We start from the raw sequence: 23,546 nt of genomic DNA on the forward strand, positions 1-23,546 counted from the left end.
TGGGTGTGTGTGGTGGTAATAATAATAATAATAATAATAATAATAATAATAATAATAACACACTATAATTATGTCATGGACACCCAAAACCAAACTCTAAAGTCTCTTTGTGCTCAATTCAATAGCAGCAGGTTTGAAATCATTCGACTGTTGAGCCCAAAAAGTCACGCAACAACAACAACCTTGTGACGATGAACGTTGGCCAAAAATATTTCTCCATCTGCAAGAACATTACCAGATTCTCTTAGTTCTGTGCAGGGAACTGGCATTAAAATAATCATAAAAAAAGAAATAAAACATCACTCCAAATGCATCTTTTGTCACAGAGTACATTTCTGGTTGTGGAGATAAGGTGACAAGGATTTGAAATGTCTCGGAGAAAACAAAAAAATCTGAAGCCAGACTCTGAGATTTTGACAGCACAGCCAGTAATGAGGTCATTTAGAAAGCCCAAATTATGAAGAATATTTGGTAAAAGTGACTTTACAGACGTACAATTTGAATTTGACGTGAAAGTTTACAGGTAAACATATGAGTAAACATCATCAGAACCTTTTTTTTCCCACTGTAAACAGCTGCTAGCAGTTCCTTTCCCGCCATTAAACGAATGCAAACAGGCTAAAAAAGTATGTGTAAAAGTATATGTAGAATACTTTAGACTCTTTTTAAAAATGTGTTTATACTGGATTTACAGCACACCTTTATTTTGAAGTATACGATTTAAAAACGCTACATAAAACCATGTGTTTTGCCATCGAATGGAAAAAAGACCCTCCATTGTTTCTGTGCAGTGACATCAAATCCAGGAGTCTGACTTTTACAAAGGATAATAATAATAATGGTACAATTAACAATAATGCTCATACAAGTCAATAACACAGAAATGGTCAGTCTGCAGAGTGAATCTGATTGAGAATTGAGAAGAATCAGCGTTTTTTTTTTTTTATAGAGGTGCTAATTTCACTCATCTTTGAACCAAAAGCACAACAAAAAAACAAAACTATCAGCACCACGTGAGAGAACACACCAGCTGCGTCTCAGCCAAGAGTCCAAAACTTTTGTGGGAGGAAAAATGTTTGTTTCAATACCGATATTTTTTCTTGTGACAAATCTGTTGGCCTTTTTTTTTTCTTTTTTTTTTTAAACTTTGTGTAGAGATCATTGCACCATAGTGATTGACATTGACAATTCAGAACACACACACACACACACACGTACAATATTTTTTTTAAAGAATGGCGACAATAACTGGAATATAAATATATTTTCTTTTGATTTTCTATGTCGTCACGTACAGTATGTCAGATAGAAGAACGATATTACCCTGATTTGTTTAAAGAAGAGCTTTATGGATCCACGTAGCTTGTATTGGACAAGAGTAGCACAACGTTACACACTCTATTAGCTTAATAGTTGACTCAATAGGATTTATCAGAAATAATAATAATAATAAAAAAAAAAAGATAAGGAATAGTTTTACTGGCGTGGATTTTCACTCATTTCCTTGACGGTTTAAAAATGCCACAGAGTCTCCTGGTTTGAATGTAAAGTTGCACAGCTTGCGCCTCTCATGCTAAATGTAAAAACCTGTGAGGACTCTCTCTCTTGAACCAGCCTCGCGATCGGCCGCAAAACACGCATTTCTCGACCAGACCGCGGCGAAACGGCAGCTGAAAAAAAAAGAGACGCCGTTTTGCCACGTTCTGCGACTTCAATCAAAGTTGTTTTGAGCGAATCAGGCTGAATGGAATTGTTGTTGTTGTTGTTGTTGTTGTCCGTATATTGGCAGAACAATATCATAAACCTCAGGCGCACACCCTGGGATGCTGAATTGTCTGCCATGCTATTGTTTTTCGTTTGTGAAGTTATTTAAGAAGGCAATAAGTGTCCGGATTGAGTCTTCATTTGTAATTGGCTTGCCATACAGTACAGTGATATAGTAACTTCCCCCAAGGCGGCCAGGAACATCTTTTCAAATAAGCTCTTCCTGGCCGTCCCAGGCTAAAACCCCCCCTCCTCATTAAGTCACAAGTAGAAATCAGTTTACAAATGATAACAATATAGCTCTCTGGAGAAATGTGTCTACACTGTACATCACCCTGAAGAGGAAGCCAAAGCAGAATCAGTTTTTCCATAGGAAACCTCTACTGAAGGCAAATGGATCATGACGCCAAGGGGCTCAGCATCAGGATCAATGTAGGGGCCCTGGAATCAAAACCCTAATTTTTTTTTTAAGACCACAAACACACGCGAAACCACACGGTCCCTGACCAGGAAATAGATCTATCGCCTCAATACAGCCACGTTCTTAATGTATCGCTCCACAATAGATCCAACGCCCTCGTCACGACTCTACACCTTCTTCTCACTAGTTTATAGACCAATCCGAGCAAGTAGTCATCAAGTGCACTTGCAGCATTCACACCAGGCCTTTTAGCAGCAAATGGAAGAAAAAAAAATGCTTCTTTTTTTTTTTTTCTCTTTTTGGACAAAGTGCTTTTGTTTTCAAACATAGAAGATATAGTATTCTATACATATATCTAACATTTAGAAGATACATATTAACTTATAGTGTATTTACAAAAAACGAATCACGACTAGGAAAATAGCTATGGACGGCAGGGGGAGAGCAAGTCATTAGGCTACAACTAGACTACAGAAGTCAAATAAGAATCATGGATACTCGTTGTTCTCGTTTCAGAAAAAAAGCACCATTTCTCCCTTTTTAGACAAAATGGAAAACAGTAAAAATATATACTTTATATACTGTATGTAGCACTCGCTGTTATTCAGCTGACCACAGCTCTGCATCACCATCATCATTAACCTGAATTCAGCAACGTTAAAGTCTTTTTTTTAATGACATTTGCCCGCTAAATACGTGAATTCAGGCCGGATTCTGTATTTCCTGGGAATGGCAGAGTTTCCTCTGAGCAGGCAGCAGAGAGGGAAGCATACACAGGGCGACATGCATCGTCAAAGGTCCGACACGCTGGCCTGAACTTTGTGTTTTTAGTGGGCAAATGTATGCTGTGGACCAGGCGGGGGGGCGGGGGCTCTGAGGAAGTGATGCCAATCCCAGGAAATGCACAATTCAACCTGGTTAAAGAAGGAATCTGTGTGAAAAAAAGGCAACGCATAGTGCTGAATCTAGATCAGTCTACGACGGAATCAAACGGCTTTCTTACAGCGCGTATGACAACACTGCGGCTGGTTCCTCATCAGCCCTCTCATCACCGCGTCCTTATCTGTATCTAAAGACAGCCTTTTCCTCTTTATAGACTCCACTTTAAACTAGACTGTGTTGCATTATAAATTCTCTGTCACCCACTCAACTCCTTCCCTCCATTTGGAGAATCCGACCAGCAAATACATCCAAACCATCAGGAAAAGCTAGCAGGCAGCTATAATACAAAAATATAAGAACAAGAACCTTTTTTTTTTGGTTTTCCTATTTTTCTTCTAATTTTCTGAACGCAAGGATAGATAGAAATGTTTCATGCTTAAAATGAATCATGAAAAGTGGCATTTCACCTATGACGGAGATATATCGCTGATGTTTTTCTTATATACAGTACTTAAAAAAGACGATTCAGTTAATGTTTTTGTGGATGAACAAGACCTCGTCTACATACGGGCTTCTAACAAGTGACACAGGAACAAAACATTTTGGTTACTGTTGATGACACAAGCAAAAAAAAAGAAAAAAAAAAAAGAAGAAGTAACATAGCTTATCTACGAGTGCTCTTGTTTTTTTGTCCTAAAAAAAGAGCGTTAACACAATTAGCATGTGGATAGAGGAATCAGTTCGGGAATGAAGTGCTTCAAAAGCAACCAATTAACTGGAGAAGCCCACAGATGGGGCAAAATGTGAGATAAAAATAAAAAATAATAATAATAATAATGAATGTTCCTTTTCTGTACAGAATTGGACCCAAACTAATTTCACAGTTCTATGAAGTTCCCTGACCCTCCCACATTTCTTACATTCAATACGGCGTCAGGTAAGCTGTGCAAAACCTTACTTTAACTGGCTGGTCGCCGTTTTTTTTCGTTGCATGTGTCTTTGGTACAAAAAACAATCAAAATATAGTGTGCAAATATTTTTTTTCTCTGTAACTCTTAAACGAAAATATCAGGTAAACCCCTATCCCTTACCCTCAAAGACAAAAGTACCAAAAACCACAAGTAATCTATTGCAGAGCCCTCCTATATACACAGACTCTGTGGCATCACGCAACGAGAGCTTCCACTTGTTTTTATGTACATTCAGAATATCTTTAAACAACTGAAATACACACTAAACCCCGACAGGTGTCTCCCTCCTCACATTCACTAACAATCACCCTCAGTGTAAAGTAGTCCTCTCCTCAAAATGGAACCTCAAGGAGTTCTGTCCGATCACCTCTCCTTGTTCAGTCCCTCTCACATCCTCACTCGCACTCACAGAAACACACACATACATAAAAAAGGCACAATGAATAGAACTTTGATCAAACACTAGTATGAACACACCAAACTGTTAGCCTGGTCACCTCTACTGTACAAAAAGAAAGGGGAGCCGGTGCTGCTTTTCACTGGGAGACACCTCTATGTACATGTGTGTGTGAGACTGTCGGAGGAGATGGATCACTGTTCGTGTCGTCTTCATCACCACCATGATCTTCCTCACAGTCCGCTCCCAGTCCCGCTCCAGTCATAACCAGCGCAAGGCCAAAATAAGCACCAAACTACATGTGCTTCCTCTCCACATGGTCAACAACTGAGTCACCAACCCAGCAGGATGCCACATACTGTAGTTTCTCATGTTTAACTTTCAGCTTCAAGTGCTTTTTGTTGTCGTTTTGTTTGTGGCATTAATTTGTGACGAGATAACGCTCACATTTCAACAAGCTGATTGGCAAACAGGGGATGGCAGGAACATATTTAGGCCTTCAATACAAAATATTTCCTGCCACCCCATAAGGCCTCAGAGCATGCAGAATATTTTTTTCCTCTGCAGCTGTCTTTGCAACCAAAGCTTCTTCTTTTATTTTATTTTTTCTCTCAGTGAAGTGCTTTAATCAGTGGGTCAATTCTGAACATCCCACATTTGGCTTTTGTTGCCATGTGAAGTGAAGCTCTTCGAGGGGAAATGATACCCGGAACCCTTTTTCCAACCTTTGATGGTGTAACAGCTCATCCTCCATCATCAGTATTCCAGTGGTTGCACTCGTGTGACTGTCTCTGTCTCAGCCCTGGAAGTGAACCTCCAACACAACCAACCCAACACAACGCTATGTTAAACACATCTAAGAATCACTGGTGGATTTAGGACGTGCTATTTAGCTATACACCCGACCATTGTTTGCTTTGAGAGGCGCGTTTCCCCAACAGATGCTAATGATGGGTTGGGGAAACGGTGACGGGCCGACTCTGCATGCGGAATGCAGAGGCAGGAAAGCTACGTTGTATGTGCCATACAGGTGCATGGCTGTTAATAAGCACACATACATACACACAACATGTGGTATGTGTGTTTGTGTGACTAAGAATGTGTACATGTGTGCAGGGTTGGAGGGGCATGCAGAGGGGAGCATAGTTACAATGGGACAGCACGGTGGTAATATTTAGTCCACTCCTCTTGGTGGACGGAGGCAGCTTGTCTAGATTTTGGAAGTGGGCACTCGCAGCCCCACGAGTCCTCCAGTGGGGTCGCCGCGTCCCGTGTTCTCCAAGATCTTGTTGACAAAGTCTGACGTCTCCCCGGCAACAGGTGATGCCACTACACACAGAGACACAGAAGCACTCACTCAGACAGGAAGGAAAAGTGGAGATCAGGCGGTTTTTCAAATAGTTTTTTTTGGCCCTAAGTGTCTGAATTATCCATTATTCCATAATGATTCCCAGAGACTGCACTGCCAAATAAAAGGCATACATTTGCATGAGTTTTCCTTCATTCCATGTGCGAGCAATGCTATTAATTAGCAATTGTGCCATGTGTTATTTTTTAATGGTTTGTGTACTGTCAACTGCAAACATATGAAGCTCGGAATTAAATCTGAATTTAATTATTTCCAGGCCGTTACTTAAAGCTCCAGTATGTAACTTCTGTAACGCCCTTGTCTCAGGTGAGCCTCCAGAGCTTTCTGAAAGGACAACTCTAGGTCAGAGAAGTTTCAGAGAACCTGGGCTCATTAAGTCCTTAACCTAAAATTCTCTTTTAAATATTATATCCTATTTCTCCAAGTTAAACTACTTCCCTGGTGTCCTAATGAACATGTCTGTGACATGCTTTGGTCAAAATACCATAAGAATGAAGCACCACAGCAGTTCAATCACTCTGCCAAAACAGCTCTGTTCAGAATGCTCTCTTTAGTAGTATCTCTTTAGGTCCACTTTACAAAAAGGCAGTAGCACAGAGGCTACTGGGAGCTAACAGCAGTTAGCATTTGAAAAAGCATTTGCAGGCTCTAGCAGGCACATTGCCGTCATATATAACGTGTATCCACTGGACAGATAAATCCTCTGAGGCTGGAAGTTTGTGTAGAACTCTGTGCTGCACTGTGGAGCCAAGAATAGAACTTTGTGCGGACTTCCGGTTTTCGGATGCCGTTGCCTTCGCCAGCACTCACTCGTGTTTTACAGACAAAGCAGAGCTCCACGAGACAACAATTCCAGGAATTTAGCGCATTGTGACGTCCCAATGAGTGCGGAAGTCAACATCGCGTGTTTTATCGCGTTGTACTTAGACTGAGGAGGACCACAAAACGTGAGTGAGTCATCTTCTTTCACACTTTACCAACTGATAGGACATCCAGAGTCCCAAATATAAGGATTTAAACTATTAAAAAGTTGATTTTGCTTAATATGTCCCATTTAACATTAATTTCACATCACTCATATTTTAGCAAACTGGGACTCATTTCTTAAGCTAAAACTTGCTGCCATCTCACTTCACTAGTATAGCTGTTGTACTTCAGCCTTCCCTCAATTAATTGTGACGTTAATTGCATCACTCAACAAAACACTGTTATACTGACGAACACAGGGAATTATAGATTTCCGGCTTATGAATGTGTTCATATTGAAAAGTTGCATACTACAGCTTTAAGACTTATATCTGTTTTAAATAACATAAATTAAGTGGGTCATCATATAAATTACTTTGGAAATACTGTTTTTTTTATCATGATGGCCATCAAGAAACTTCATGTCCCGTTGCTACCAACTCGAATAAAAAATAATCTGCACAGACAAAATCAGTATCAGTATTTAAATCCTCACCAAGTGTCTCCTGGATGAGCCGCTCCAGAGTGTCAGTCATGTTGGTTGGCCGGGGAGTAGAGTCCTCAACTCGTGCCACAATCTCCTCCTTGATAGCATTGATCACAAAGAGCAGCCGATCTACATGGACATACAGGGAGATGTTAGCGCTCAGATGACCTTGAACACAAAACATTCTAATAGTGTTGACAGTTTTTGTTTGACTGTAATTATGGTCAAATTACATGATGATAATTGTACAATTAAAGAGACAATTTTGACATAACTAAGTTGTTTTTAGAGGTTGATGAACTTGGTATAAATACAGAAACAGGTGTTGTAACATACCGTATTCTGTACTGAGTCCCCAGAGTTTCACCTTGTTGGCTTCATACTGGGCTTTCTTTTTCAAACGACAAGCTCTGCAGAAACACAAAATCAGATGGTTGGCATCACGAAATGTGACACACTGGTCTCAACTTCGACTACTGCATTTGTGCACGTTTTACCTGGACGCCAGCTTGTTCTTCTCCTTGCGGGAGCGCGGCCGCGCAGTCAGCGGCAGCTCGCTCACCGGCGTCAAGTCGCTGATCACCTTGTTCAGTTTGCGGAGCTCGGTGCCGATCTGCAGCAACTTCCGCGGATTCGGAGTCAGGTCTTCCACATCTGTGCGACGCGACTTTTTCAACATGTACTTTCCTTCATGGTGAAAAAAAGACTTTTTTGAACTGACTTATTGGTTATCAACATTTGTCAAATACAAAGTATGTACTTGAGTGCCTGTACGTGTATATGTAGGTATATATACCATGGAGAGGCCCATTCTTCTGATACAGGTTGCTAGGCAGCGTGTGTCTGTCCCACTCAGAAGGCTTTAGCATACGTTCCTGTTTAGAGGGGGTGAGCTGCTCGCTGTACTCCCAAAAGTAGCGACGCTTGCCTCTTTTCCGGGTGGAGACTCCGGCTGTCAGGCCTTTAATGTCTTCCATCAGCTCCATGTCACAGCCTGATAGAGGAGGGAGAAAAAGAGACCAGAACTTAAGAATATGTAGGAAAATTTGACAGCGAATTGTTCCACATTAACCAGACTTTGATTGAAGGATACCTGGTTCAGAGAAGGCATCACTCATGTCGTCGTCCTTGTCTGCTTCATAGTCATCATCCTCCTCCTCTTCCTCCTCCTCCTCCTCTTCTTCATTCTCAGAAAGCTCATGCTCGCTGCCAAACCCTTCATCGTGGTCTTCGTCGTCCAGTTCCAGTCCATCAGCTTCCTCCTCCTCCTCATCCGCCTCTTCCTCATCCTCCTCTTCCTCATCCTCATCCAGCTGGGCATGGGTTCTGCCGGCCTGTTGGCTGCGGGTCAGGAACAGTGAGTAGTTGTGTTCCTCCTCCTTGCTTTTCTCCACAGTGCCCTCGACAACCAGGACACCGGGGCTGCTGCTGCTGCTGCTAGCCCCTGCCACGGTTTCACTGCTGCTCGCCAGCCCAGAGGTGCTGCCCTCCAGGGCCTGGTTCGTCTCCACCAGTTGAGGCAGAGAGGAGGACCAGCCAACAGGCATCTCTCTCTTTCCTGTACCCTCTGCCCTCCTCTCAAAGCTCGTCAGGCTGCCAGAGCCACCGGCTGCAGCACCGGGAAATCCCACTAACGTGGCACACGCCGAAGTGGAAGCTTTTTCGTCTTGGGGCTGGGAGAGAGGTAGAGGTGGAACTGACTTTTCAAAATCTGGCTGGATGGGAAGGTTTGGCTGAGCCTTTTGCACAGCACTCACACGAACTTTAGCTTTCCGCACAAAGTCAGAGCCATGGGATGTTGGTGCAAGCATCTTGGTTCCTCGCACTGGGGTCTTGCTTTGAGCCTGGCTGTGGTTCTGAGTGAGACTTAGATGGTTCTGGTTCTTAGCCACAGTTTCAGTGCTGGAGGGAACAGGCCTGGTGGCTTTTTGGGAGCCTTCAGGGAAGTCTGGGAGAAGACTGCGGGAGGGACGAGTAGCAGATGTGGAGCTTTGGGAGGGCCGTGCAGAGCCAGGGCCAGATCCTTGGCCGGGGTGCATGGCTCTCTTACTATGCCAAGGAAACTGGGAGGACTGAGTCTGAAGCTGGGGGGTGGGCAGTGTCATGTCGGCAGCCGGGGGGTAGAGGGTCTCACACACAGGCTGTGAATCCTCACTGTTGAGTTGCGCCAGGGTCGGGGTTCGACTGATCACCTCCTCATCCTGGTAGGGACTGGAAAAATCATCCAATCCAAGGAAATCCACTTCTTTAGTTCCCCAGATATCACAGCTGGCCAGCCGTGTGTATCTGTCGGCACAGAAACGCACAGTGGAAATCTCTTTAGTCATGTTTATAATCTATATATATACTGAATACATGTATAGAATATACTGAATAGCCACCAGGGGGCTCATAAGCTGCTTAACTCAATTTGAATGGAAGTCTATGGGAGAATAAGCCTATTTCTTACTTGAGGTATGACATCAGTGAACATTTCATGAGAAGCTCATCGTGACAATCACTAGTTTCAGTTCTTATCTCTTAGAAGATAAGGCACATATGAGAATCCAAAAGAAGCCCAGTTACAGGTGACTCAAAATTCTCAATGCATCAAATGGAAGTTCAGATCCTTATGGGTGACACAATGACTTGTTGCCACCTTACTAATTAATATCATGCAGGTTAATTAATAAGTATCTATTTATAAGTGATGTCATTAAAATGGTAGGCCAACTTTAATTCCAACAAGCTCCAGCAATTAATAAATAACACAGTACCTGGTGAGGTCTTCCCAGTAGGAGTCCCACTGTTCAAACGCTGAGCTGCTACAGACCGTCTCAGTCTCACTGAAACCCATGAGCTGATCCATGCTGCCCTCAACCTCCTTTCCTCCATCCCCGGCCCCCACTACACTGTCCCCGCAGGGACTCTGTCGGTGGCTCATGTCCCTGTCCTGGAGAGGGAAAGAAAAGATAAAGGTGAGTCATTGAAGATGAGAATCTCTGCTTTTTAATGTCTTATGTAATTCCTCCAGAGCAAAAACAACACAACCAAACAAACAAACCTGTAATGTTTGGATCTGTCGGCTACCTGTCAAAATGTAACGCACTTCACCTCTCTGAGGAAAAATGCGACCTGTGTTGACGTTTGTCTTCACAGGAGAGATGGGGTAGATCACATCACATCACCGATTTATTTCACACAACGTCAAAGAGTTTACAAGAGCCATCAAGCCGAGCCGTGTCTGTCAGTCGTTCACGCTAGAGGGATGAAAGCTCATCCTGCATATTAAAGTGTTACTATGGAGCAGGGACAGTGAATCACTGTTGTTTAGTCTACAGCAGGCAGGAAATAAAGGTGGACACCTGCAGCTGACAGAGTGAGTGGTGACAGGTGATCTGTCTGTGTGAAGCTGCCTCACATCACCCACCTGTGACTCTGGCAAATGACACACACACGATAAACAATTAGACACAGATCAATGATTTAAATGCCACACTGGCAGATGGGCTGACCTGACCACTTTCATTTATTTATTTCCATTATAACGACTTTTAAATTCTTATAGATCACTGTTTACTATCATCTCTACTTCACTGCAATCCACCATATTCTCCTGATTTGAGGAGAATATCTAAAAATGTCTTGATTTTGATATTTACATGCAGGTCGTTGTGAATACATTTTCCTGGTGTTACAGCAGAGAAAGCACAAGTAACAAAAAACATTAAGGCATCCCAGTGAGCCAAAATGTCTTCCTTTTCTCTGCATTATCTAAATTTAGTCCTTCATGAATCCTGTTTTAATTTAAATGATTGTAAAGTGTGTGTAACAATCATATCCAAGTGTTTGTTTCTAGTACATACTGTGCTTGAATTATATGCTTCCTAATGCTGGTGCACTTTGTATCATATTACCTATTTTTTTATTCCCTTAACAGCTGGAGATTGTCACGCTGAGCTGAGCAACTGTGACCACTCAAGTGTGTTTCCACTGCACGTCACAGGAAGGTCAAATGTGTTGTTTACCTTGGTGAGGTGTGGCGTATCTCGCAAACCACATTCAGAGCCTTGTCATCTGCAGCTCTGCATTGATCATCGCACCGCGATAGTTTCTGTTTGTTCTCTTCCTCTGAGCGATCCTTAAAACTGACAGCCTCGCTTTGAAGAACAACACGGCTAACTGTGATATCCCGCTTTCAGAACGCAAAGTAGCTTCAGTCTTAAAACTGGTTCGCCAGTGAAGAGCAGTAGCAGTAACAGAAACGTCACACGGCTGACAGCAATCAGTAGAAAGAAATGGCTGATAACTGCAAATATGAACAGGAAGTGAAATTATACTCCAAACTACAGAGGCTTTGTTAGTTGACTATTGTGTTGTGTTGTGTCTGTGTGCCTATAGTAGAAGATTAAGACTTTGTTTTAGGGTTCAGGTCATATTGTATGGCGTTTAGTTGTGATGAATTAGGTTAGAATAAGGGGCAGGAGAATGCAATATGTCTATGATTGTACTCATTAAGAATTCTGTACAAGCAAGTGTGTGAGGGTGTGTGCATTTGTGCGTGCAGTCACTCACCAGTTCGTACATGAAGTCTGGGTCCGAGCTGGTGGCAAGCAGCTCAGTGCTAGTCAAAGCCTGGTCAGCAAATGAGTAGTTCTGAAAGGCGTCCGCAAAGGGAGGCTCCATCCCACTGACGCTGGGCTGCAAACACAACAGGAGGAAAAAGGATATTCCAAAAATGAATCAACATTACATTACATTGTGTGTATAGAAGGCTGATGGAAATAAACATTTCTGAATGAACACATTAGTCAATGATAATTTTAGAAATACAAACAAAAAACAGCAAGCAATCCTGACACAAGCATTCCTGTTTGTGATTGACGAGGATGGCTGCAAACGTCCGAAAATGCAGAATGACCCCGAACTTAAAAGCCTTGACCAGAGAAGAGGAAAAATTTGCTTTTTCAGCAAAGATATGTTTAAATATAGACGATTGAAAAGGTTGGGAATGTCGACAACAGACATGTCAGTGTGAATATGTTCTACTGGTCAGGAAAGCTTGAACCAAGGTAAGCTAACACTCTCCCAAACTAGCGGGAAAATTAACCAAACAGATTCAACATGTATTAAAATTAAAACAGATGCTGAGACAATTAGGTATGTGGATGTGCATGAACACAGTGTAATTCCAGGTATAAGTGCAGCTTCTTTTATTTCCGCATTTTGTAAAATCTGGCAACCTACTGGATCCACGCTCAAGCAATTGGGATTACAGGAACCAGTTTTTAACACTTAAGGTCGCTATTGTACATATTCTACATATGATATCACTTTTAATTTTAGTTTTAAATCAGTTTACGGACAGAAGACAACAAACAGCAATAATGTGTTATGTCTCAAATTGTGTTATCATAGTGTACTAGGTTACTGGGTTACATTGATACTGAAGAGAATCACACCATGATATTTATTGTTATTACATTTTAACCAGACCTAATAATATTACAATAATGTTTTTGGTTGATTTTGGTTCAAGCAGTTGGAGGGAGATGGAGGGAGATGGTCTCCCTCCATCTGTCGTCCTACTTACCTGAGGCATTGCCAGGCACAGCTTCGAGCTCCAGCGGGGGGAACCTCTGGGTCTCCTGTCCAGTCCCAGTGGCGTGACTTTGTCTGATCAGCACAGTAAATTACTGCCGAGTGTGACGATCGCAGCTAGTTGGTGGACGCAGCCTGTGAGGCTGGTAGCGGGACGGGGGTGGGGAGAGGGAGTCAGTAACTGGGCTCTACCTGGTCTGGTCTGCTGTGGCTCTGTGTGTGCTGTCGGTCTGTGGAGAAAACAGAGACAAGACAGAGAGAGCAGAACAGATCTATTAAAATCAAACGGAAGGGAAACAAAGTGACAAGCCACCAGAAATGTGCAGAGACAATTTAACCACAGCCACGGAGTGTGTTTGTTAATCTGCACGAAACCCTACGATGTGGAACTGATTGGTGATAACAAAACAAGACACAAGCAAAATTAAAATCATGAAAATCTGATTCATCTGAATCCATGAACCAATCAACAGAAATGTAATACATGATTGTAATTTTGTTTTCAAATGAAGACAAAATGCTCAATGGTATTTTTAACACTACTACGAATGTATACTGATATCTTTTGGGTTTGGACTGGAGGATGTACGTGAAACACTAGTTAAAAAAAGTCTCATTTTACAGACAAAATTAAATAAAACAAACACCAAATATACAACAAATGAATATTTGGTGTTTGTTTGACTTAATTTCTTGGCACTTTAAATCTCTTGGCACATACTTCTGGATTACTAATCCCCATACTTTGAGTTTCAACACATTCTTGTACCTTGAATTTATCAGATTATTTCACTAATTTACACAAATATAATTTATAAAGAAGAAAAAAGTGGAAAATGTGTCACCCATAGGAGCTAACACGCTAACAAGAACATTTTAGAAATGAGAACTACTCCTTTATCATTCCTTCTCCACTGCCTGTATTATAATAAGCAGCTATTTTCATAATTGATTAGTCTGTTTTCTATTTTCTCGATTAACCGATAAGTTGTTAGGCTCAAAAGATGTTGATGAAAGTTTCCCAAACCTAGAAATGATGATGTTCCATGATCCACAAACCAAAATGATCACGTTTTAATGACTTGCTTTTCATACAGCGCAAAGAAACCAGAAAATATTCCCAATTAAGAAACTGAAAACTAACAAGTAGGAGAATGTAGAAAAATGTAGTAATTAATCATTTCAGTCCTAAATTAGAAAACGCACTCAGTAAGCTCAAACCACAAACGCACTGTTCCCAAAATCACAAGATCACCAACAAAATCTAATAATTTCTTCCTTGGGCCATGACCTACATCCCACATTTTCATCAAAATACGTCCTTGACTGTTTTGAGTTATGCTGCGCACAAACAGACAAACCAACACTGAAGACGTGAGTGCACTATTTCACACTGAAGCAAACTCATCACTGCCCTCGATTCACTGAAATGGGGAGTGAATTCCGGTAATGAGGTCACTTATGGACTCTAGAATGAGTTTTATTAGAATTGGCCTTTTTTTTCCCATACGACAACAGTCAGGCCTTTTGGCAAATGAATGGCCCCTCTATCTTTCAAGGAACACAACATGTAAAACAGTGACCCGGTGCTGCCAGGAAACCCTGGACTGCTGCCTCCAGGGTCCAGGCCTCCCTGTGTTTACTGATAACTGCTGGATCTCCAGCACTGTATCTGAAAACAGCTTCTCACTCAACAACTAAAGCACTTAAAGTTTTTCATCTCGGACAAAAGCAACACTTTGCACAAACTCGCTCATGCCACAAAAAGTCAAAAGCCCTAATTCTGACTAATGAAATCCCAGGAAAGAACTGAGTCATCATTTTAAATCGATTTCTTTTCAAAAAAGAAAGAAAACAAACACAGAACTCTGCAGCTTTACACTTGCCAAATTATCCAAGTAGCCACTCATAGTAATACATCAAATGCCCAAGAAGCGTTTTTGCCATAGACGAGTCTAAGAATTTTCACGACACTGGGAGCAAATTATTACTTCTACGGAACTATTCTGATTGTGTTCTGAGTCTGAGTCAGAGTGTTTTCAAACTGGGTATGTGACTGAACACAGCAAGGTATTTTCATATAGTGAGTGCAGTGAAGAGAATGTGAAAATAAAAAGATTGAATCACTTTTATGTGTAAATGTATGTATTTGCATGACACTGCATTGAAATGTAATTATGTGCCAATACTATCTCTAACATACATCACTGGAAAGTAACAGACTTTTACAAACTCCGATGCATTTTTTCTCATTTATTTACAACATGTTTACATTTTTGCTTGTCTCACACCACCTACCAACTGCACCACAACCATTGGTCCCCCTCTGCTTTTGCATAGCAAACAAATGAGAATCTGCATGGAGACATGCTGACCCTGGCAGCCAACAGCTGACACACACACACCAGTGCCACTCCTCCACAAGGCCGGAGGACAACATCACTTCCCCTCTCTGCTTGCTGACTGACTGAACTGAACTCTTCACCCCTGAGATCTGTCCTCGTCTATCTATTCATCTTACACGGGAACAGGAAGTGACAGAAAACGTACGGCCACATTTACAAATGCAACACCTCTACAAACACCGTGGCACGTGCTCACGCACAAGTTTAGGCACATTAAGATTCATGCAAACACAGGACAGAGGGTAAATTTAGAAACTCGACCTTGCAGACATACAAAGTGAGATTATCATCGTATCTCATGTGCTTCCTTCCTGGGCAGCTGTGTCTGGATTCACTTGGTGGCAAAATTAGAATGTGGAAACATTATGGCCTGAACGCAACAAAAACAAAAAGCATTAATCTAGACTATGTGCTATATTAAGTGAGGAACAGAACAGCGTTCACAACAAGCAGAAATCGACTCACTGCAATTCTCACCTCTCCAGTCAAAGGCTGCACTAAATTTTTCCAGGAGCTGAGTCGGCTCAGTAGCTGACACAGGCTGTGATGTAGAACCAGGTATTTATGAGCGAGCATGACAGGGCCCAAAAAAATCTGAGCTGCATTTATTTCTCATGGTTTGATCAAACGTGCAGTCGTTCAGAGATGCAAGAATTAGATCTTTTCGGTTAGCTAATTTTAAGGGATAAAGCTCAGTTTAGTGTCCATGCAAAAACATCTGATTTAAATTGAGCTATGTGTAAGAATGATATACCATTTTAAACCTGGGATGTAAATAGGGACTGGGTTTTTAAATCAGTGGGAATGTATTCCCATATTATACCCCATTTCACCAAGTTAAACTAGTGTCCTAATGAACATGTGGTCAAAATACCATAAGGATGAAGCACCACAGCAGCTCAATCACCCTGCCAAAACAGCCCTGTTCAGAGCGGTTGGTTGAGTCGTATCTCTTTAGTTCCACCTTAAAAAAAAGTAAAACAAAACTTAAGAAACAGGAAATGACATCAGCCACAGAGGCTACTGGGAGCTAACAGGAGTTAGCATTTGGAAAAGTGATCATTTGCAGGTTCTAGCAGGCACATTGCTGTCATATATAACATGTATTCACTGGATAGATAAATCCTCTGAGGCTGGAAGTTTGTGTAGAACTCTGTGCTGCACTGTGAAGCTATGTGTTGTTGTATACCTCCTCCTGTTGAGGGACACACAATTTCAGCTTTCTTTGACAACCACAATCAACACAGACAGTTAAAGAGTGTAAGAATTAGTGAGTTATCTGATGGTGAGACTGCAGATTAAAAGAAATAAACTATGGTGGCTTTCACATACCAGAGAGGATGTCATTGTTACTTGTTTGTGTAACAAGCTTCAACTTCAACAGATTACAGACTACAGATTGTGTAGTCACAGTTCTTGCTTACGTCCACATGAAAGGCTCGCTCTAAGGCAACAAAATCTAAATGATTTTTATCATACAATAATGGGTAGGATATTCTATTTCTATTCCAACTCCAGATAACATGATGACGCAGCATCGAGTTTACATCTCAAGTTCACTGGGCTTTTTGGCCGAGTCTGAAACAAGAAACGGCTTTTGTTTTTCCAGCTCAGGTAATAAAACACTCTCCTCACTCTCAGTAATTTGATTGACTTTTTTTAATAGGCTGTCATGATGCACTGTGGATACATCACTCTCTACTGCTGCAGCTCAAATGTTAGACACATAATCTGTCTTCTAATGGAGTTTCGTCTTTTACAAAAAAGAGCTCTTTTTTTTATAGCCTCCACCGACAACTGACTTATATGTGCAATCGGTTAACAAAAGTATGATTTCCTGTGCGGATGACAGATTCACACATGCAGCTAACAGGTTCTTCCACCAGCACATGTACGTGCAGCAAAGTTGAGCACCACACACAGAATCATCTGATAGACAGGGAGTATTGTAATAGAAAATAACATTTAAGGGGAGGAGAAAAAATATATATCACTTTTTTCATTCTACGACTGAATAATCAGTATTAATACAGAATTTTTCATAATATTTCAATAAAATAAAATTGTATTTGTATAGCACCGATTCATTATTATCTCAAGGCAATTTACATGGTAAGGTCTTTACGTTCCAACAGGAACACAATGTTGACAAGAAGACTTTGCTCGTCTTCCCAACTAAATGAAAGCAGAGCAGTTGTGACTGTTCAACTCAAAGCTCCTCTATCATGCAAACAGTTCACATTTGCTGCCTCACAACACTGGACGTGATCCAAGTAGGACAATCTCCACCGTCTAATTTGGAATGAAGTACCCTCTGATAGCAGTCAGTTCCCGATCCCTACAGAGATAATAAGCACAAGATGCCGCATCTGTTTGTTAAAACAGAACAAGCAGGAAAATCTCTGTTCATTAATCAGCAAATCATATATGCGAGTACAAACAGATAATAAATGCTCACTCGATGCCAAGTATGCTTACAGGTTTGTGTTATTAATTATTAATTTATATGGCTTTTTGTCCAGTAATACTGCTGGTGTGTAATAAACAGACAGAGCTACATTACACTGTTATTGATTAAATATTGACTTTCCGTTTCCTTCATCACTTGACAAAGAAAAGTGTTCATCCGAGCAAGTGGTAGCAACTTCACGTCGATATGATTACAACACTGCAGTTTGATTTGACCATTTTTAATTGGGTTATAGGAGAAAATGTCAGGAATATGTCAGTGTATGTGTATATCATAATGTTGTGTTCGACAGACTTGATGCAGCAGTTCATGAGTCATAAATACCAGGAGACGAGGATGCAGTACAAGTGCAAATTCTTTCTTCTGTTCTTAGCGACTCTAGCACCAGAGTGCACTACTCGTTTGCACATTTACAAAGCCCAGAATAAACAAACTGTTCAAACTTCTTAATTTCAAGAGTTTGGGCTTCTCCAATTCCTCACACTTTACTCAACTCTGCAGCTCAGAGTCACAAGACTCAGTGTTCAGTATTTGAGAAACAACTAGAAATGATGTCACAATATAAAATGTCTTCTTGTTTTTTTTAGTACAGGAAGATTACTGTAGGTCAGCAAGTGCCAGTGTGTGAGGATGCCTCTCTTTGGGATGACTATGGCTGCAACTAGCGATTATTTTCATAACCGATTTATCTGACGATTATTTTCTCAATTCATCGATTTGTCGCTTTGTCCACAAAATGTATAAAATGTTGATTGTTGTTTCCCAAACTGTTCAAGTCAGCAAACTTTCATTCATTCATTGTCTATCACTTTATATTCCACATGAAGATCGGGGGGAGCTGGAGTGGAGTCAATCCCAGCTGATCCAGGGGGAAAGGCAGGGTACACCCTGGACAGGTTGCCAGTCCATTGCAGGGCCACCACACCGAGACAAACAACCATTCACTCTGACACCTCCAGTCAATGCAGAGTGTGAAATTAACCTCTGCATGTTTTGGACTGTACAAGGAAACCAGAGAATCCAGAAAAATCTCACACCCACATCAAGAGAACATGCTTGTTTGTTGCTTTAAGGCAACAGTGCTAGCACGACCGCATTAATTTAGTAATTCACTAATAATCGATTATTCAATTGTTGTTTCAGCGCTAGGTGGGATGCAAAGCCATGGCAGTGTGGTGGTGAATGACCGTTTAATGGAAGATTAATACATTGTTTTGTTAAACCAAATAATAATAATTAATTGAATAGAATAAGTCCAATAGAAGCAGAAAAAACAGAATTAGGTGGCTTCTACTTTAATAATTAAGAATAAAAAGGTGATACAATATGTGATCTGATCATTATCATTGTTCAACACAAACACAAAGGAGCTACCATGAAAAGTTAATAAATGAATCCTACTGCCCAAAAAACCCAGTCTTTCAGCAGGATAAACACTTATTGTTCTGCCCTGGAGCTGCTGCTGTTGTACACGCAAACACACCCTCAGTCAGGTCTGATAGTTTTGCTTTGGCATAGCCTATTTTCAGACAAAGGACACTGCATACAATGTTATATGTTCCTGTTCTAGTAGACCAAACAGAGGCAGAACAATAACATCAACAACAACCACTAAAAGTAACATACTGAAACTCGAAATGCAGATTTTTTTGCACTAAATTTGAAGTGAAAAGGGTGTATTTGATCAATAAAGAATAATTCAATTAAATGGGAATATATGGAATTAATTTAACCCACGTGATTACATGACTGAAGTGTGAAATCAGCAAAACTATGTTATTTAGATGTTCTCCTTCACTGTTACAAAGCAATTGTAATGGACGAGCAGCAGCTCTGGTAGTGACAGTGCATCTGCAGATCTGCAGAAAGCACAATGAGCTGCAGTTTCTCAGAAAAAGAAACCTTATATAAAAGATCCACAATAACCCATAAATACAAACATGACACAGAAAGGTGTGAAAATGTAAATAGTTAAAACCTTAATTAATAGAATCTTCTAAAAAAAAAAAAATATGATCCTGGAGATGCATTCAGTTTTGAGGATGCACAGCTTTACAGCACAAGCAGCCACATCACAACAAACACCACCCTTGTGTAACAAGCAGGGACGTGCAGTTCACAAACGACTCATAAAAAAATACCAATAAAGACATAAATGTCACCAGTATGTCTCCAGTCTCTGCACTCAGCACAGATCCTCAGCAAAACATAACAAACCTCAATCTAACCCGCTGTGCCAACACCCACGTAATCTCTCCTTCCTATTGGCCCGTCCAAGACAAAGCCCCGCCCCCGCGAGCGTCTGACTGGCTGCCACAGATGTCAATCACGGGAGAGCTGCTTTATAACAAACAGCCTTTTTCAATCTAGGTTGAGGCAGAAGATAAACAAGTTGGAGGCCTACATTGTGCCCGTGGCCTACATAGCCCCACATTTAACACATTTACAGCCAATTCTGCCACTTAACCAGCACAACCCGAGTTCGTAAATTGTTAGCATTTTCATACACGAGGAGATACGAACTATAACGTTTATCTTAAGTCAAGTTAGTGGAGGAAAAACAATTAGAATGTTTTTTTTTTGTTTTTTTTAATCATATTATAGACTCATATAATACTGTGTAAATATAAACCAGGTTCGGGTGTTTTGAGTATTTGAGGTCACATGGAAAGTTCTGGCTGTGTCGAGTTTTTTTTTTTCCTCCAGCAGCACTGAGTGAATGTGTTTGGGGTTGGGGGGCGTGTACCTCGAGCTGCTTTATCTACAAAAAAGTCAGCATATGGACTTTAATTAGCACATTTACGCTCTTTTTTCCTTAAATACACATCAGCAATGACCCTAGAGACATATTTAATGCGTTTTAAGCCTAATATAAAAGACACGGGGTAGTTTAAAGATACAGTCCAGAGCTAATAGGCTTACATAAGAGCAGCTTTTTAAGACGAGTTTAAGGAGAAATAGCATTTTTCTCCATTTTTCTATGAAGTGAGGGTTATTTTTAATATTGACAGGTTTAGCCCCAACATGTACGGAACGCGAGCTGAGCCTGGAGCTGTTAGCAAGCGAACACAGTGACAGAATACATATGTGTGTGTGTGTGTGTGTAAGCACAGCACAGAGACAGCGTTAGCTTCAACCTCCTGTGTGTTTAAAACACGGAACACACGAGCTGTGTTTTTCCTTTCACCCACCGCAGCTTCACCGAGAGTGAGTGAGTGAGTAAGTATGGCCTCCGTCCGTCCGCCCCCTTCCTCATCCCAGCTGAAAGCCCGATACACAACAACTGACCAAGCTGCCGTTAGCTGCGGGGCTAATCCTCCACAAATACACACCAAACCGCAGCCGCTCACCTCAACGAAAGTCCCCGCACGCGTCTCTCCTCGCCCGGGACCTCTGTGTGCTCTCGAGTTGGAGGTAATAAGGCCCACTTTTCAATGGAGTCCACACGCTGCCGCAGCTCTATCGGGTTTGTTTTGTTTTTCTTCTTCCTGACGGGTTCCTGGAAGGCGCGTGACTGCCCGACCACGTGGTCCGCTACTGAGCCAATAGGGGCAAGAGGCTCGATGAAAACACTCAACATTTCACCATTACGCTCAGTAATAAATATAATAATAAAAAATAATAATAATACTACTGTTCATACAACAATATTTTTCACACTTCCACATTATGTGCATGTTTATATATATATATATATATATACATATATATATATATATATATATACATATATATATACATGACCACATTTTACAAAAGTAGAAGTGATGCAATACAATATAAGAACAACAGCAAGGGTATGTATCCCATAAAAAAATTGACAAAAAAATAGACCCATGCCTCTTATAAACAAAGCAATATATACATGTGTACATATATTTAATGATATATTGTATTACTTCTATTTTTTGTAATATTTGGTACTTTCTTTCATGTAACATGTATATATCTCAATCTGGCATAGTCTTAATAAAGACTAATAAAGTACTCTGATTACATCAACAATTTTGTCAATTGTTATAGATGATTGATTGATGTTTAATATGGTTATTTTTTTAATAGACTAGACCAAAAAATTATTTGTTTGTGTCAGTACTCGTTTAGACATATTTCCATTAACTTAAATTTGTAATACTTGGCTGCAAAGTTGAACTAATCTAAAACAGCTTTTGAGTTTTAATGTTTTCTTTGTTGAAATTCTCACATAACAAACTACACAAAATATAAATCATAAAAGATGAAAAACGCAAAGACAAATAAAACAAAGAAAATCAATTCATAACCTTTATTTAAGATGCAGAAACTTGAGAGAGACCCTCAAATTGAATGATGCCTCAAATGAACAGACATCAAGGCAAACGGATGGCAACACAATCATGAGCAAAAATGAGTTCATTTAAAACAATTGCACACCGACAGTGGTTCCTGATCATCTTATTTCCCTGCATACATCTATGGATTATCAACATGGCATATACAGTACATTTCATAATTCTGTCCCACCAGTGTTACAGTGAAATTCTGAACAAAATCACAAGTTTGATTTCCATCTCTTTAAATGTTACCATCGAGTAATTTACCAGTGAGGTGGGAGCAGTTCTGGGCAGCTCCCTCCCCTAATTTCACTGGAAACCGAAAAAACTGCTGTAGTCAAAATAACCATGCGCAACAGAGACCAATTAGGGAGAAATGGGTTATTTTTAAAATATAGCCTTGGTCTGAGTCAAAGCTTTTACAGAGGGAAAGGCAACCGAGAAGTAAAGACATGTTTTTTTATCAGAGCATTTTCTGTTTCAGAATGACTCCAGAGAAATATGTGAATCCATCTATCCAGATCAGCTGATCTCATATTAGGAAATATATTTATTTGACTGAATTAATTAACAGAAACTGCTGCTGTAGATGAGTGAAAACTCTGAAATCGAAAGTCAGCCGTGCAGAACAAAATACTCCATTTTGGCTCCACCAATGTCATCTCTAATGCCATCGTGGGGACAGTTTCATCAGGGTAAAGGGTTGCAGCATTTTCCTTGCATGCCACAATCGCATCCATCCAACAAAGATTTTTAAGAGTCACAAGGATTTCACAGGGAACAGTCCACAAATCCAAATCCTCTGTTATAAATTAAGAACAAAATAAAACAAGACATTCAATTTGTAATAAACAACAGTCAGCAGGTTCCTTGTGGTATCACAACATCTTTTTTGTAATCACTCTTCATTTGTGGAAGTTTGTTTTTATACAAGATTACAGCACTTTATCTCAAGAAGCAGGATCTGAAACAGGCGTTAGGGCTCGAAGGAAAACAAAACAACGGGAGGGGGTAGATGTCATGAAGCTCCACAGATCTGTCCTCTGCTTTTATTTTATCAAGTGTGAAAGCTTGTTGGCTGCATTCCCCCCCGAAAAAATGTTTCCACTGGATTATGCAACAAAAGCAGCAGGAAGGAGAGATAATGAAAGAGTCTGATGAATAGAGCACAGCACCAGTGGGTGCAACCACCACTCACTGAATAGTCATTTTTATTAATTTACAAAAATCCGACTGAAATTACATTAATCATATGTATTTTGTGCCAAAAGCAACCATTAACGGCGTTTAATGAAAAGACGGTACAAGCGGTTGTTTTTGCTGGTTAATGTGCCTCCAGTTAAATCAGCGACTGCACCGATCCTTCTCGCCGCTGAGCTGCTACACATTCAAAAGTGTCTGACTCACGCTCCGACCCTGAACCTTGAAACCCACGAGCGTCAAGCCTCTCCTGTCTTGAACACAAGAATTTTTGTTTACACAGGGAATCAGCAGCCCAGGAAAACCATTTCCCCCCTCAGC

The 23,546-nt window shown here is 40.8% G+C and overlaps 1 protein-coding gene across 1 annotated transcript; it reads right to left on the reverse strand.

The window, feature by feature from the left end:
• Positions 1 to 5,536: 5,536 nt before the first annotated feature.
• crebrf (creb3 regulatory factor) lies at positions 5,537 to 12,947 on the reverse strand. Its single transcript, XM_083889399.1, has 9 exons — positions 12,830 to 12,947; positions 11,812 to 11,937; positions 10,014 to 10,189; positions 8,351 to 9,543; positions 8,054 to 8,251; positions 7,755 to 7,944; positions 7,594 to 7,667; positions 7,267 to 7,386; positions 5,537 to 5,764 (listed from the first exon to the last, which is right to left on the reverse strand). Exons 1-9 carry the CDS (start codon positions 12,836 to 12,838, stop codon positions 5,646 to 5,648), a joined length of 2,205 nt encoding a protein of 734 aa, XP_083745525.1. The 5' UTR covers positions 12,839 to 12,947; the 3' UTR covers positions 5,537 to 5,645.
• Between the last annotated feature and the right edge of the window lie 10,599 nt (positions 12,948 to 23,546).

This window comes from Microchirus variegatus, assembly GCF_963457635.1.
Source record: "Microchirus variegatus genome assembly, chromosome: 5".
In the NCBI taxonomy this organism is placed as follows: Eukaryota; Metazoa; Chordata; class Actinopteri; order Pleuronectiformes; family Soleidae; genus Microchirus; species Microchirus variegatus.